Source organism: Prinia subflava, chromosome Z (genome assembly GCF_021018805.1).
Source record: "Prinia subflava isolate CZ2003 ecotype Zambia chromosome Z, Cam_Psub_1.2, whole genome shotgun sequence".
NCBI classification, from domain to species: domain Eukaryota; kingdom Metazoa; phylum Chordata; class Aves; order Passeriformes; family Cisticolidae; genus Prinia; species Prinia subflava.
The window spans coordinates 30,618,190-30,634,332 of NC_086283.1; the positions used below are offsets into that span (position 1 = coordinate 30,618,190).

General features: G+C 40.6%; 1 protein-coding gene across 3 annotated transcripts; it reads right to left on the reverse strand.

Annotated features, from left to right (window-relative positions):
• Positions 1-1,497: 1,497 nt before the first annotated feature.
• FKTN (fukutin) lies at positions 1,498-16,096 on the reverse strand. Of its 3 annotated transcripts, none has more exons than XM_063422661.1 (9): positions 15,872-16,096; positions 14,967-15,026; positions 12,857-13,060; positions 11,092-11,369; positions 10,229-10,361; positions 8,467-8,596; positions 7,213-7,346; positions 6,867-6,981; positions 1,498-3,193 (listed from the first exon to the last, which is right to left on the reverse strand). In XM_063422661.1, exons 1-9 carry the CDS (start codon positions 15,974-15,976, stop codon positions 3,072-3,074), a joined length of 1,281 nt encoding a protein of 426 aa, XP_063278731.1. In that variant the 5' UTR covers positions 15,977-16,096; the 3' UTR covers positions 1,498-3,071. The 3 variants fall into 3 exon arrangements, with proteins under 3 accessions (XP_063278731.1, XP_063278730.1, XP_063278732.1); XM_063422660.1 differs by having other exon boundaries at positions 6,854-6,981; positions 15,872-16,089; XM_063422662.1 differs by lacking the exon at positions 10,229-10,361 and having other exon boundaries at positions 6,854-6,981; positions 8,467-8,609.
• Positions 16,097-16,143: the final 47 nt, after the last annotated feature.

Below are 16,143 nucleotides of genomic sequence, written 5' to 3' on the forward strand. Positions count from 1 at the left end.
CAAGGGAGTAACAAGATCGGCTCCTACTTTTTCATCTGGACAGCAGAAAAAGACTCACCTGTACTTCCAGGATCCTCTGCTGCCTGCATCACCACAGTTTTGCCCATCTTCTGTGTCTGAGGTTAAAACAGCATTGTAGTGGAACAGACATGAGCCCTTCTGTCCAATATTGCTCCTGGACAGGTGAAAAGCATCAGCATCTCCCTCAGACCCTCCCTGCCCTGTGCAGCCAAGCATTGTCCATCCCACAATTGTTCTGCAGCCTCAGTCTGGCCCAGACATACACTTTTTGGAAGAGCTGCATTTACCCATCTGTTACAAACCATCACATTTTTTCAAGTGTTCAAGATGCTGCAGTTCTCTCTCATTTCCAGTGGCAATTCACCATCACTCCTAGTGTGAGCTCGTGTCTGATTCCAGAAACAGATTCCAGAAATTTCTTAAGCTCATACACAAATGATGATTCCAATTTCCACTTTGTAAAAGCAGAAAGTAGTGGAATACTACAGAATCATGAGGAATAGGAACACTCTCCAGTGGAAAGATCATATTAACTATAGCTAGTCCTTAACTACAGTTAGCGTTGGTTGGTATTTGCCTGATGTGATCTCAGAGACCCCTCAAGTCACAGGTTTTACACATTTCCACATGTTAAATACTGCAGTTTCTGTGCAGGTGGATCAATTTGCATTCTTCACATTTAATTCTATTTCCTACCACCCACAGAAAGGGAGCGCACACATCCCTCCTTTTTCTTGTAACCATCTCTTATGGCTCTTGAAAACAGCTTTTTATGGTCCTTTCTCTTTGGGCAATGCTATTTCTTCAGTCTTTCCTTGCCATTATTCTGGAGCTTTGAACACTTTTCTGTCTTTAACAGCTGCACAAAAATAATGTGGAAAACTTTGTTTGCTACAGGGAAGCCAAGGGACTTCACATCTAGTTGCTTAAGACCATTAGGAGAATTTAGGAATTACCCTCCTCCTTAGATAAGCACTTCTTTAATGAAGGCAGTTAGTGAGTTAAGAAGGTAACACAGAATTAAGAATCCATTTCAGATGAGGCAGTTAAGGAGAACCTAGGAGGAAGCACACCTCAATCTGGCTGTTTCTGTGGGAACGACAAGGCTTCAGCCTCATGATGTGCATTTGAAGAGCAGCAGTTTCATGATGTTCACACCACTCCTGGGGACCCAATCTGTATCCAAGCAGGAAATCTGTGGCCAGAGCACTGCACTAAGAGTGATAGGAGATGTGCAATATGCAATCTGTTCGTGCAGCTGAAGGATCCTTTCGCCTGCATGTGGGCATCTGCTTTATTCAGAGTATCTTTGTTGTATTCCAGTATCTTTATTAAAAAATAAATGCTCAAAGACAGGTGGTCAACAAGCAGTGTATGAAATACTTCAGGATTTTCCTCTGTGTATTGTGTCATGGTAACTGCAATGAAGTGTGTTAAATGCTGCCCAAGATGACAAACAAAGGACGAAACAACATCTCAAGTTGCAAATTAGACTCTCCTTTTAATCAGTGTTAAATACACAATTTTATCTCCTGAAGAGAAAACATTTCAACCTGAAGAATTGATATACCTTACAGGTATAATCAACTATTCAAGACATCCTCCTTTTCAGGGACATGCTTTTTTTTTATTAGTTTTTTCATCTACAAAGTCAAAAATTTGACAGATTATAATTTGCTGAGAGGATCTTTTCCTTTACCCTTAAACATTTATCACAACTGAGAAACTCACAGGCTTACTGCGTGTTATTATACCAAGAAGTTCAGGACAACAGAGTTATGAACATGAAAACCACACAGACATTTGCTTGTTTTCCATTTTAAGGAAAATGTACAAAAAAAATTCTACCTGAGAAATTACCCTTTATGATGTCATAGTTACTTTAGCAAGTGAATGGTGTTAGCAGAATTTTACATCTCTCTCTTCTTAACTAGGCAGAGCAAACAAAGTTACCATCCAATTCAAGAGCCAGCCTGACAAGTTGTTGTCAGAAGCTGAATCATTTACTCCAGTGTTTGAGTGGCAGGAGAAACTGAAACTGAGGGGACTGGCAGGATTGCTGCTGCAAATTTGATGGAACAGTTGGTATTTGTACACATTTCTCCTTTCCCTTAGAGAGAAGCCTCTGTTCTGTGAAACAGAAAACTGTGAATAATCCCCATTTCTATCTACTTGCAGGAAAGCAGGCATAGCTGTAATTTCCTAAAAATGCACTCAAACCTTTTACAGGGAGAACATAAGGACTAGGACATTAAAGTCAGAATTTTATTTGTTTTCATGAGGGAGCCATCCCAGCAGCATGCACCTTCACATTCTTAAAGAAGAAAAGGACAAATTGAAAAATGTCATATTGTGAATAGTTTCTCTTTCCATTCACCTAGTGTGACACCATTTCCAGATACCTCCTAGATGTAAAGTAGATGGTCACACAGGCTCTGTGACACAGAAACATTCCACTCCCAAGAGCAACCCATTGCTTATGGTAGGGATGCACCAGTCTCAAATCAAGCACATTTGAGGAACTCATAACTCTGGTGTTTTGAAGTTAAACAGTCACACAATCTCCTTTGAAAAAAGAGGAACTTCTCTTTTTTTCCCATCCTAACCTTCTTTCAAGCTTGAGAATTGAACAGTGAAGGTTTTGATGATCTCAAAAATGTCAAAGCCACCTGGGCACTGCTTAAACAGTCAACTGTCCATAAGTCCACTGCCATCCTCTCTACTCCCTTTGTGCAGCTTTTATTTTAGCTTCCCTTCCCTCCAGTTGCTTTTCATCTTCTCCTTTAATCACTTGGAAAAAGCACAGTGAAGGTGAAGGAATTACCTGTTAAACAAAGGGAAGGAAATGTTCCTTAAGAAACACATGGGGCATTACAAAGGGAACGGATGTCGATGCCTTGAGCACTGGGAAATGACAGACTGACAGTACTGGGGACAGGCTCCGTCAGCAGCCAGGGGTCAGTAGATTTGGATGACATTGTCCCATTCATCAATAGGCCAGACTCCATTGTCCTGCACGTTGAAGGGTGAGCTCTTCCAGTCCCACATCTTCACAGGCACCTTCCACTCTGGGCCGTAGTTGGCCTCCACATACTGCAAGGTTTCACAGGGCACATGGACCTTGAGTTCCACAAATTCAGTCCAGCACAAAGTAAACTTGGGAAAGAGATACCTGTGCCAGAACAAAAGAACATGGTCACTGGCAGAAGGCTAGAACATACTTCTAGCAACAGGAGAAAGCAAGCAACTGCAGCAAGTGGCTTTGTTATATTTACACTGCTTTTTCTCTTACACACTGGATAAGGGTGCTATCAACAGTAACTGGTGAACATTTGCTTCATGTGCTTAGGAAGGAGCATTCCTAAATCTTGTTTGTATTCACGTCATTCTGCCACCTATAGGTTAGTCCCTGCCTTTGCTTTGCCTGTTACAAGCCGGATTTAACAGCTACCCCATTTTAGAAAGGTGAGGTTAATACATGCTTACAGCAGTGATAAATTTCAGTTTGACCAGAATGACATACTGTGGAAGTGTGACAGTCGAGGTGTTGAACAATACCAAAGTCTACCCACTATTCCTGCAGAGGATCACTCCCACTTCTGAAGTTCTGAAGGCTTCCACACACAGACACAGAAAAAAAAAGGAGTGATCCTAAAATTCCTTTTCAAACCGTAAGCACTTCATCCTTTTAAAAAAGGTTTGTACCTTTGTAAGATGAACATGAACTGCCCCCTCCATCTTCTTGCAAGCATGAAGTTAATTTTATTGCTAAGCTGTCAGCAAAGAATATGAGAAACTAAAACAATTTTGCTTTATGTCTTAAATGGAGGGAAAGAACAAAGTGATCAAGCATTTTTGGATATATATCCAGAGACTGCTTGTCCTGGGGTGACAGGACGTTTTCATGCTTTGTATCCCAAATCGTGTGTTTCTGTTCCCATGTTCTCAGTTTGTTTTGTCTATAGCTGAGCCCCTCCCCCGGCTGCTTGTTTTTGGCTTGCTTGCTGCTTAGCTTAGGCTCGCTTTGCTGGCTTTGCTTTCTTGCTTTCTGCTTTTTTGCTTGCTTTTTGCCATTTTTCTGCTCTTGTTTTTCCTCTTCTTTCCTTCCTCCCCTTCCCTGAAGACATTGGACCTGCTTCGGGCCCTGATTTCGGGAACGTCAAGGGACCCCTCCCCCCCGGAGTCTGCACCTGAAAGAAGCTTTGGCACCCTCCCCAGCAGAGACTGCTCACCCTCTCTTGGACTGGTGAAAACACTTGTTGTCATCTCGGACTGTTTTTCTTGTGTTGGGGAGTGTTTTTTTGTTGTTTCTTAATAAACAAGTTTTTTCCACTTTTCCTCTGAGGAAATTCCTCCCGAACCCGGTGGTGGGGGAGGGAGTTGTGGAGATTTTCCCCTAATTTGTCCTAAACCAGGACACTGCTGATTCAACTAAACTCTTACACAAAGTCCTCTTTGTTAAAAACCTACAGAATAAACTCATTTTAAAAGGATTAAAGCAAACAGTGTGGATTTGATTCCCAGATTCAGTTTTTGTAGATACTCATTTTCTGCTGGAGAATGTAACTGTCCAGTATTAAATTTGCAAAAAAACAAGAAGTCTCAATTGCTGGAACTCCAAGGCAATATCAGAAGGATGCACATGCTTGTGTCAGGAATGCTGAGGAAGTGTTTGGGCACTTGGAAATGCAAACCACACAGCCAGACTATGAGGGTTAGAAACCAGCTCTCCAAGGAAACAGAGGCTAAAAATTACTATGAGAAATATTTTAGGGACTCAATGAGAAATGCTTTAGTTCTCTACCCTCTAATTTAGATGTATAGACAGTATTCCTGTGCAAATATTTAGCTTTATGACGAAAACACCTTCTACCTTTCAGTTTTAATCTTAGAAGAGAACGTCTACCCTTCTCTGTGATGACCTAGGAGCAATCAACATCTCTTCTGACACTATAATTCCTTTAAAATTGTTAGAGTGGATTTAGAATTCAGCATGAGCAAACAATCACTTCTCTTCTGACTGATCTCCTCACTTTTGCCTCCCTCCAAAATTCTGACAGGGCTGAATACTAAGCAAAATTGAGGGTCATTCTGGTGTTGTACATATTCGGATTAAGCATGCCAAGTGCTCTCACATCTCACACTAACAAAAGCTGGATCTCTTTTCGAGGATGTATTTGGAATAATACATGTCTGGAATTACCTGGCTAAGAATTCTGAACAGCTACAGTTCTGATATGGCTGAGGGCCTTTATAGCGGTAAATAAGCAGTTTTCCTGGTCCTTTTCTGTGTGTACTAAACTAAGAAATACCAGCTCGGAATTAGAGGTTGGCTTCATTAAGGTGCTATGCCTAAGCAAAGCTATTACTGAACTAGAAAGGTACGTTTGGAACTTGTAATAGGCTACTACCAAAAATAAGTACAAGGCTACAAGAACAGGAAAGAGCTTTGTGGAAGATGGAGTTCCCAAAGAGCTGTAATATCCAAGGATAAGGAAGCTGGAGTGCAGCACAGGGTCCCATCTACCCCCTATTCTCATGCCTTGGACCAGTCATTATGAAAAAAAACAGGGTAAAAACATCTCTCAGGTATCCAAGGTTTGATAGAATTTTGAAGGAGCAGCATCAACTCCATTGGCATGGAAACAGCTCCTGCAATTTAAATGCAAGAGGAGCACAAAGGAAGGGAATTTGTTGGTCAGTTTGCTTTTCAGAATGCACCACACATGAAAACTGGAACTGCTGCTGTATTCAAAAAAAACCCAAAAAAGCCAAAAAAACCAAACCAAACCAAACAAACAAACAAACAAACCAACCAAAAAAAACACCCCACCAACCAACCAAAAAAAAAAACCCTAACAACTTTGCTACACAGCACATTTTCTGTGGGGTTATTCCAAAAGCTCTTTCTTTAGTCTATTTCTAAATGGGGCTTTTGAAGCTGGTTATCAAAATATCTTTCCCAGTCTTTATCACTTCAGAATAAAGATAACTAAGATAAGGATTTGGACATTATCTCCAACTGGATGACAGTGCTCACTGAATTCCCATTACTAAATGCAAACAAGTACATTTCTGGCAAAATGTTAAAGGTAACGCAATCCTATAGAAGTCTACAAGGTTTTCAACTACTCTGCAGCTATCTCCTTCTGAGTGAAGATATGTGATTGAAAGAAATAAATCTAATTATCAAAACATATATTCAGTTTGCTGGGTTGATTGGGACGCCTGTTTCCTGATTTAATACTGAAAAGTGTGAAACAAGAAACACAGGATCCTATTCAAAATTCCATTTTCAGAACATGAACAGTAAGGCCTGCAGGAATTGTCTGTTGCTGTCACAACACTGCTGTCAACCCACTATTCCAAACTGCTGTCTCAAAATAAATTGTGGGCTTTTCTGTGCAAGGACAGTTGAGACTTTTTGCCATAATATTTCCTCATCAAGACACATGCCTAAGAATTAATCTTCTACTACAAAATTAGGTTGTGCATTAAACACTGTTTTAGAGACTTTTTCTTTTCTTGTGTGTTTATGTAACTGAGAGCCTGTCACAGTCAGATAAGATCTGCTTGATACATAATATACCGGCCCTGCTTTTGATTTCACATGAGATCTGACATTTACTCTCTAGTAAGGCATAGGACTATTCTCTCTCTGCCTCACTGGTCTCAGAATGTACAATCTCCTCGTATTCACCTTTGACATCCACATTTCCACAAAGAGCACAGACTTTTCCAGGCAACAGCACACAAAATGCCATCAGTAAACACTAGCTTTCAACTAGCTGTTCAATTTCTTTCCTGCCAGTGGTAAAAATCCAGCTCTTACTTAAATTTCTTGCCTGATTTGGCCTGAGTTCCCCCATTCCATATGTGATCATCCTCTTCATAGAAGAAAAAAATATCAAGTTTTACATCATCTTCTCCCTGAAAAGAGAGTTCCAAGCTGTCTTCCACCTGGAAGACAAAAATGCTCATTGTATATACATAAAAATACAAAGCAACTTATGTCAGCAGAAAACAAATTAATTTTCACCAGCTATACAGCATGACTTCTATTCTAACTGAAGAAAACACAGTAACGCTACATTATTTTTAAACTTTTTAATAAAGTTCTGCAACTGAAGTCAAAATTATGAATCTACAGAAACACACACATGAAGTAAAAAATGTTCATTTGCCATGTACCTTGCCAAATTTGTGCTTCAGTGGCAACCCCGCATTCTGAAAAGCTGGAATGATATCTGCTTTGTAGTCTCTTATAAAGATTCCCAAATCCACATCTTTGCTATGAGGAATGACGTTGCACTGCCTATACCAGCCTTGGGTGGGGGGGTGGGGGGGTGGGAAATAAAACAGAAAAATCCCAAACTAGTTAATTCAGGAACATGAATTCAACAAAACTAAAGCAACACAAAAATGAGCTGTCCTAAGGTCACCAGGCAAAAGTCTTTGACTGAGACCATAAAAAAGATTTCAGCCTTTTTTAGTATGGGATGAACCACATGAAAGGAAACAAGTATTAGTGTACTTATAGTCATCTCTCTCCTTTCAGAAAGCCAAGAATGTGAGAGAAAGCATAGATAAAATATATTCAATTTCCTAATTTAAATGCATTTATATTTAAAAAATTAAAAGTCTTTATGTGGGCCCAAATCTAATCAGCAATTAACAGCTACAGGGCCACAGCTGTGCTTCTGATTTGCAACTATTGTTTTATACTGCATCCAAGATGTTAATCACCTTTCAATCACAACAGCAAAGCAGAAAGACAAGAAGTGGGACATCCTTTTGTCAGTTTCATTAAGGCATCCTTTAGTAACTGTTCATTCAGAAAATTATATTCCCTAGGATTAAATAAATGCAAAGCAAATGTGCACACATGAATTTTCACCAAGTGTTTCAGTAACCAAAGAATCCTCACCAGTGATGATATTTCTACCTTCAGTAGAACTGAAAATTTTGCATTACCTACTCTAATGGACTGTCATTTTATCAAAAGTTTGTTTGGAAAGAAAATAAATTAATGTAAACTGTGTTTCAGAAGTCAGTGACAAGCATCTAATTGCATGGGAAGAAAAACAGGGTTAGAGTGTACTTGGACAGCAGAAATATGTGCTCATCAGTGCATTTTCCAGCTGGCACTTCAGTGAATTCCAAGTCACACAAATTAGGGAACTGTTGACTACTTCCTAGCAGGGATGAACTCAACACAGGTAATTGCTAACAACACTAAATGCTTCACTGGAAATTTGCCCAGCATCTCCACAGCTCAGGTTTCTAAAGAAAAAGCAATTTTTCAGAAGCCAGAAGGCCTATTGCAATACAGGTATTACCTTCCAACCCAGTATGTTTGGCCTCTGCTGACATCACAAGAAATGGAGGATGAAGTGTTTAAAGGTTCAGGTGAGTTTGAAAATGCAACACAATACAAATTTTTACCGAGACATGTTCCACTACTCAGCCAGAACTTGACTCCCAAGTTATTCAGTATCAGCGCAGCCAAATGAAGCAAGGATTTTGCCTTTTTCCTGAATTCCACTGCGTCAAGAGAGGCATCATCAGGATACAGCTGGAAGGCAAGACTAAGCAAGTTACTGTCAGAGAGCAAATTTCTCCCTTCATTTTTCCAGTGTCCTAGGGAAAAACAACCTTAAAATTTTTACTTAACTAATACCTGGGCTAATATCTGTTTTTATCTATACAGTCCATTTTCAGAACATGCACTGGAATGACAAATTGAAATTAAAACTCTGAATCATCAATCTTCTTTTATTTCCTAACCATCAGAATGAAAATTCACAGTAGGCTAGAATAAGAAAATATGTATTAGACACTGATTTTCAGCACCTATGGCAGCAACATGGGTGAGCCCTTTTTCTTAAGTCCATTCCCATAATCCAAGGTGAAAACAGGACAGAATCAGTCCCTGCCAGCACATCAAGGCTTTTCCAGCCTCCAGAACTCCATGATTAATTTATTTGGCGCCACCAAGTGTCAGAATTGGATGTTGAGTTTAAAGAAGAACTGCCAAGAAGGAGAAACAGAGCGAATACACAAATATTCCAGACAGAACCTTGGCAAGGTCTGCCATCCATGCAAAGCCAAAACCAACACGGGAGGCTGGGCAAACATTACCAGTTCTAACAAAGGAACAACCACTCGGCTTTGTTATGGATTTCTTCAAGAGCTCTTGGGCAACAAGCAGCCAAAATGAACTTTTCAAAACAGGTGCCAGCTGCCTCAGTAAAAATAAAAGCTCCAGCAAAATCCAATAAACACTTAGAGCCACATTTTCTCTGCCTGTGGTGATTTCTGCCTGGAGACTGAAGTGCATTATATTTTTCTGTCTTCCACATATGAAGGGACAACACACTGATGCCCTTGTGATCCTCCTGTTACCCAAATAAGGATCTACAGCCTACTAGAGTGAACAGGAGTGGTCCTCCCTTTCCCCAATACCTTAATGACTGAAGACTGGAGCCTCCACTGTCCTTTTTCCTCTTTCCATGAACTCAGAGATGGCTCAGATTCAGTGGCCTGACTCCAGTGGCCTGACTCTGACTTTGCAGTCTTAACTTTGAACTCTTGATCACTTTACAAGTTATGTCATTTCCAAGTTAGGAAAAAATGCTCCCCACACTGCAGCAGAGACTTTTCTATCTGCTATATCAAGTAGCAAAATTCTAAAAATGATGCTCTGAACAGTGTTGAAAACATTAACTTACACAGTCAGAAAAGCAATTCAATCAGTCACTTTGGAAAATGACCATTTCAAATAAGCCAAATGAGGAACATGGAACTGCAGGAAGTTGTTCAAAAAACATAAAATTAAACACTTCTCAAAATTTTGAGGACTGCCACAAGGAAGGTTTTCAGCTACGCAGATACACAAGATCTTAGTTTTATTTACATGAGATCCATTTAACAGTAAGGGTGTGTAAGAACTATGGATATGCTGGTTCCCTCTTGGAAAAAAATGTGCTCACAAGTGAAAAAACAGAAAGACATGATCTTCAGGTAAAGTTTTGATTTCATTACCACTTAGTAAGCCCTGTGGAATGAGAATCAAAGATTGTATTTATCCTTGTGCATGTGAATAGTCTCATTAAGGTCAAAAAAACCCAGTGGATTGTTCTTAGGTTTGGGTCAATCAGTGAAAACACACATTTCATCTCTGAGACACCACCTGATAACCACTAACCTGAAAGAAAGCCCGAGCTTCTCTGTACCTACATTCAAGAAATCTAGAGTGGGACATCTCGTCTAGGAAACTGGACGGATTTTTTGGAATTTGAACTTTCAAGTCATCAATAGAAACAAGCAGAAGTTCTGGCCTGCATGGAAAGACAGATAATATATCACCCTATTTACTTCTTTTACAAACCACATGGCATTTTTTCTTTTAACTCACGTTATAATCTTAATGAACACTACTGGCAGTGATCCAAATACAGCCAAAACAAATTATAAATGAAAAAAGCAACAAGGACTTCACTAAAATTACCCATACATCTCAAAACTTTGTTTAAAAAGAATTCCTACACCTCCAAACCCCAAGTTAGTTTGTAAGATCACTGATTCCTTTACTGACTCATGACTTGAATTTGTTCAGAGCTGTTGCTCAGTGCATTTTAAAATTCAGACTATTTGGTTGTCTAAGTACGGCATGCACTTAGGAATGAAATATCCTCTGTACTTTGAGGCTATATGCTTTTAAAAATTAAAAACCTTCATAATGATTGAAGTGGGGTTATGTAACAGTTTACATAGTTTACTTCAAACATTTAGGCATGTAACTCATACAGATTCCATGTTTTAAAAGGATGAAAGAATGGGGTCAAATTAAAGGAAAAAGTTCAACAGATTTATTTTGACATGTGAAATGTCTCAATGTTTTTCAAATTTTCTCAGAAACAATGTTCTCAAAGCCTGCACTTTGGGGTCTGAATCATACCTGAGCTGAATTTCAGAACCTGATTACAGGAAAGAGAGTAGTTTTGCACACAGAGAAAGTAATTTTGAGAGTGCCATGATGGCTTTCTCCTTTCCCTGTTCTAAACTTACTTTTCGTATGCCCCAGGATAGCGACCGAAGTGGAGTTTCCGGAAAGGCACAAACTTTCTGTCCATGTGTTGCTTGAGTCTCAGGGGTCCATGCCACAGGAAGTTGCCACTCCTCTCATAGAAGACCACCAGGTGAATGGCATGGGATGCCAGTTTGAATATGTAGTGCAAGGGAATTTCCCCCCCAGACAGGTCATCCATTCCATCCAAGCGGGGGTCCTTGTTTATAATCTTCAGCCACTGGAACCCCATCTTCTCAGCAGTTCTAAAAAGGCCCACCTGAAAATGAGGGAGACAGGAAGCAGAGCATGCCAAAGATTAGAGAAACCAAAATTGAGAGCTAAATGCCTATTATTAACTCACACCATTCCCTATTTTCATTTTTTAATCAGACTTAAGCAAAATGAATCAAAAATCTCTAGGAGCTTGAAGACCAGCAGTCATAGGCAATCCTAACCACTTTCTTTCCTTGTCTTGAATTTTATCCTTCAAACTACAAAATAAAACAACAAATAAATGTTGAAAGCCATGCTTGGATTAAGTTTGTTTCTTGCCATAGTATCCTACCCTGCACACTCAAACTATTCTCTAAAACTGTTCTGCCAAATTTGGTGTTCCTAAGTCCTTGAACAACAACACCACCAACATAAAATAAATAAAAAAATAAAACAAATAAAAACAATTACTCCAAAACCTTCTTTTGTGAAGCAAATAAAAATCTCACCAAACACTGAACACTGCACTCAAATGACAGGCTTTCATATGTCCACAAACAAAGGGAATTAAATTCTGGCTGGATTTTAAAAAACCAAGCCAATCAGCATCTAAAGAGCCTTTCAATTTTCCCCCTTGAAATGTATTGAATAAGCATATCAGCTTCTCCTCTGAATGATACAGAAATTATCACTGAGACACAAAGCAATAGGAAATGGATTTATCTCAGTGTGCTGCTACACAACTTTACTCTAAGTTTCTCGAATTCCTTCACGTCTATGGGTAAAACAGCTGCCTGATCAGGCCCAGAGTGACACCTCTCTTCAGTCAAGTTCTTCAGTGAAATAGTAACTGCCATTTCAGTGTCTCCTGCTTTAAAAAAAAAAAAAAAAAAAAAAAAAGAAAAGAAAAGAAAAGCTGTTTGCCACAGGTAAATTTAGTCTGTAAAAAATAATCTAGTAAATATTTCTGGATTACACTTAATTGATGAAATAACTTTGGATTTATTTTTGTCCTTCATCATATGCTAGACCTCTATTTTTAACACAGCCAATAAAAAATGTCCTAAAACCACAGAGAAGCAGAGATACCAACACATTAAGTGAAATGGTATTAAGTATAAGGATGTGCTAAAAGAAATTTAAACCAGCAGACTATAGTAATTTTTCCAGACTTTTCACATCAATACCTGCATTTCCTTCTTGATAAATGCCCAGACTCCAGATTTATAACAGCTGCACCTACATTACATGCTCAAGGTTCTTCTCCTTCCTTTCTAACAGACCTTTTTTTTTTTCCTTTTGGCATATACTCTGACTACCACAGGGTTTTTTTAATATTGCAGACAGCTTCTAAAAAGCTTTAGGTATAAATTACTCCCAATGTATCCAGGCGAGTAAATGGGCAACTTTTGGTTTAAAACAAAATTTCCTTTGCCTACAATGTTACCACCACATGAATTCTGATACAAACATGCCAGCGTTAAGTAGCAGCATCAAAGAACAGCTGTATGCATTAAAATACACAAATGTGAACTGAAAACATGCACTTACTTCATGTTTCCATGTTTTGTCCAGTAGTGCAAAGGTAGTGAAGTCTCTTGGAGCACAGAAGTATTTGCATTCTGGGCTAGAGCCATCAGGAGAGCTTCTGATTTGCTCAATGTCTTTATCAACCAGCCTCAGAATTAAAGGATCGATCAAATATACTGGAATATTATGACTGGATATTAATCCAAGGAACTTCCTAACCACATGCTGTTTAACAGAGGACAGAAACACAATCTTTGCATTAAAACTCTTTGACAGAAAGAACCCCCAACCCACTGAAACAAAGAAATCTTATCTCCCAGTACATCCTCTGAGTGTACACTTCACTTCCACAAACAGTTGTGAGATGGAGTGAGAAGGTGGGATGCAAGTGCCACAGAATTTGGATTGGTAGTCTGGTCTACCCAGGGCACTCAACATCGCATAAGGAGTTAAAAGCTGCAGCAAGAATGTTCTGGGCCTTATGCAAGGAGTTAGTAACTTGATTCAGTGGGCAACATTAACCAAGCACATCTAAATGCCCATGGCACACAGAAAACATTTACAGCAGCCACAGTCACCCTGCTACTTAAATGTATTCACCTCTAACATTGAAATTTAATGACTTTAAAGTTCTGGCTTCAGAGAGATGTGAAAACACAAGGGACAGGATGGGGGCCAACAATGTTTTGGCAGCAGCATCACCTGTGTGGTATGGGCAGAAGCAAGGCTACCCTCCAAGAGGTTTCAGCTACACAGAACTCAAAAGTAAGTGATGTGCTTGTATTACTTCTGTGACTAAAACCGGCACACCAGACTGATGAACAAAAAAAGGAAAAAAATCTGCTAAAGTACCTACTTCCCCTTTCCCAGCCCATCACTTCCGCAGGAAAACAGATGTTTTCAGCTGAAATTTAAATCAGTTTTTAAAAACCAAACATAAATAATAGGAGAAAGACATGGCCTTGATGTTAAGTCATCAAAAGAAATGTGTTCAAATGTAGTATTTTGGCCACATCATTGCAGTGACTCCGAGGAAAATCAAAAGTGCAGTATGGGGCTGGATCACAGGGCATCCTTTGTCACTAATGATCTCAGAAGAGCAAGTTAAACCTTTAAGAGAGCTCTGCCCACAGACGGGAAGTTCCCTGTGGCTATGACACCTCACATCTGGTAGGCTGCTCCAGTGGGTGTCACCTCCAAGAATAGCAAGGCGCTCCTGGCACAAGCAAGCCATCCACAGAACAGTTGGTTTGGATTTTTTCCAGGGACAGTTCTTAACCAGAGCACCTTCCCTTTTGCTCAGCAGAAACTAGACCTTTAAATGGCCATTCTGCTAATTAGCAACATTATCATGTTGCATCCAAACTGAAAGGCAGCCAGCTCCCAGCACATCCTTCTCCTTAACCATCTGTGCTGTTTTTCCACTGGGAGATCAGTTAACAAAAAGTCTTGTGTAAAACTGTTTCCAAACAAATCCTAACTATAAGTAAGATCGGAGACCTTCTGATTCTCCAGGGTGGGTGTTTTGGTTTTATTCAGTCTTACAAGCCTGAAGCAAGACACAACAAATATCCTATTTCAAGCACCTAACAGCACTCCTACGACTGGTCAGGACAGCTGGAAGCAGCAGCTGGTGAATGCAGAAATTGACATTTTCCTGCTTGTGAAGAGCTTTACAACCCAGCCACAAGCAGGTAACACAACAGTGGCCAGCAGGTTAAATATCTGGAGTGGGTGAAGGAGGACTGTGTGACTCAGGACCTTCTCAGACCAACAAAGAAGTTGCATGGCAAACCAGCCAATCTGTTCAACACTCAGCCAGAAAGGACTCTAAACTCTGGATCAACATTTCTGTATCAGAAAGAACAAGTGTTGCTTCCTGAAACAGTAACAACACATCTAAGCACTACCTTGGCAAAGGCTGTGAAGCTGTAACTGTTTCTCAATTTTACTTCATATTGCTCTTTTGATACTCTCTTTACTGAGCAAAGTTACAAAGTGTATTTCTTCATCCTCCAAAACAGACAAAGTGCCCAGTGAAGAGTGAGGAGAACAGGACCCAGAATTCGCATTTCTAAGTGAGTTCTGAGACTTGTGAAAGAGCTGCATGAACCGGTGCCACTGTACATACCCATCTAGTGCTGTCTTGGCCTGACTGGCTTCCTCTGACTTTGGAAAAAGCTGCTCCATTCTATTAAAAAAAAAGAAAAAAAAAAAAAAAAAAAAGAAAAAAAAAAAAAAAAAAGGAGGGCAAGGGAGGAAAAAAGAGGAAAAAAAAAAGTTTCAATTAAACCCCTGCTTTTTAAACATGACATTCAGGGGCATTTATCTACTTTATGGTTGGGGTTATGCCTCTTGTCACTCAGCTACAGCACTTAATGTAGAATCATAAACAATTGCTGTAGCTTAATTATATTTAGAAGGACAACCCAAGCCTCGGACCTCCAGACATGCAAGGATTGAGTGGGGAGGCCTCGGGTTTCCAAGCCAATGTGGCAGCAAATGTAAAATAGGAGGATGACAAACCCTGTCAGGCAAATACCACAGGGGAAAAGGCAGCAGGTCTGTGCCTCAGTCTTTCCAGGTGTAATCCTACACAATTCAGTTTTAAAGGGAGCATGTTAATATGAGAAGTCAAGGCAGCTTGTGGCTCAGCTTTTGGCTTTTCAAAAGCACAAAGAACTTCTCAGCTGTTGTTTAAAAATCAGAAATGGTGAGAAAGAAGCTGAAGGTTGCAGCACCACCTGTCACTGAGCAACAAGTGCTCAGGGTTAAAAGCCGTGGCGGCTCAAAGCTGCGGGCATCATTCCCTCCGGAAAAAGATGGCCCTGCCTGACACAGTGACTTAGACGCCAGGCTGGGAACTCAAACCCGTACCACTACCAGAGGATATCGGCCTGGGCTCCCCGCCCGCCCCACGCCCACCGTGCAGGCACTCCGAGGCGCTCCAGGAAATTCCGGGGGCGGGATTAAGGCCCACACAGCGCTCGGCCGAGAAACGCAGCCAGGCGCCGGGCCGCGCGCTCCCTCTCTCACCTTCTGCGACAGGTAGAACTTGTAATAGCACAGCTGGAAAAGCAGGAAAATCAGGCTGGTCAGCGACAGAAGAGCCAGGACCACGTTCCTGTTGATTTTCTGCATCAGCCCCGGGCGCTCCGGGAGCCGCTGCCCGGCCGCCCGCACGGGGATGCGGCTTCAGGCCGGAAAGCGCCGCCGCAAAGCGCCGCCCGCTATCGTAAAAGGCCCACCTCCACCCCCGCTGTCGTAAACGTCCTACACGGGGGTCTCACCCACTCCGACCCCCCCCC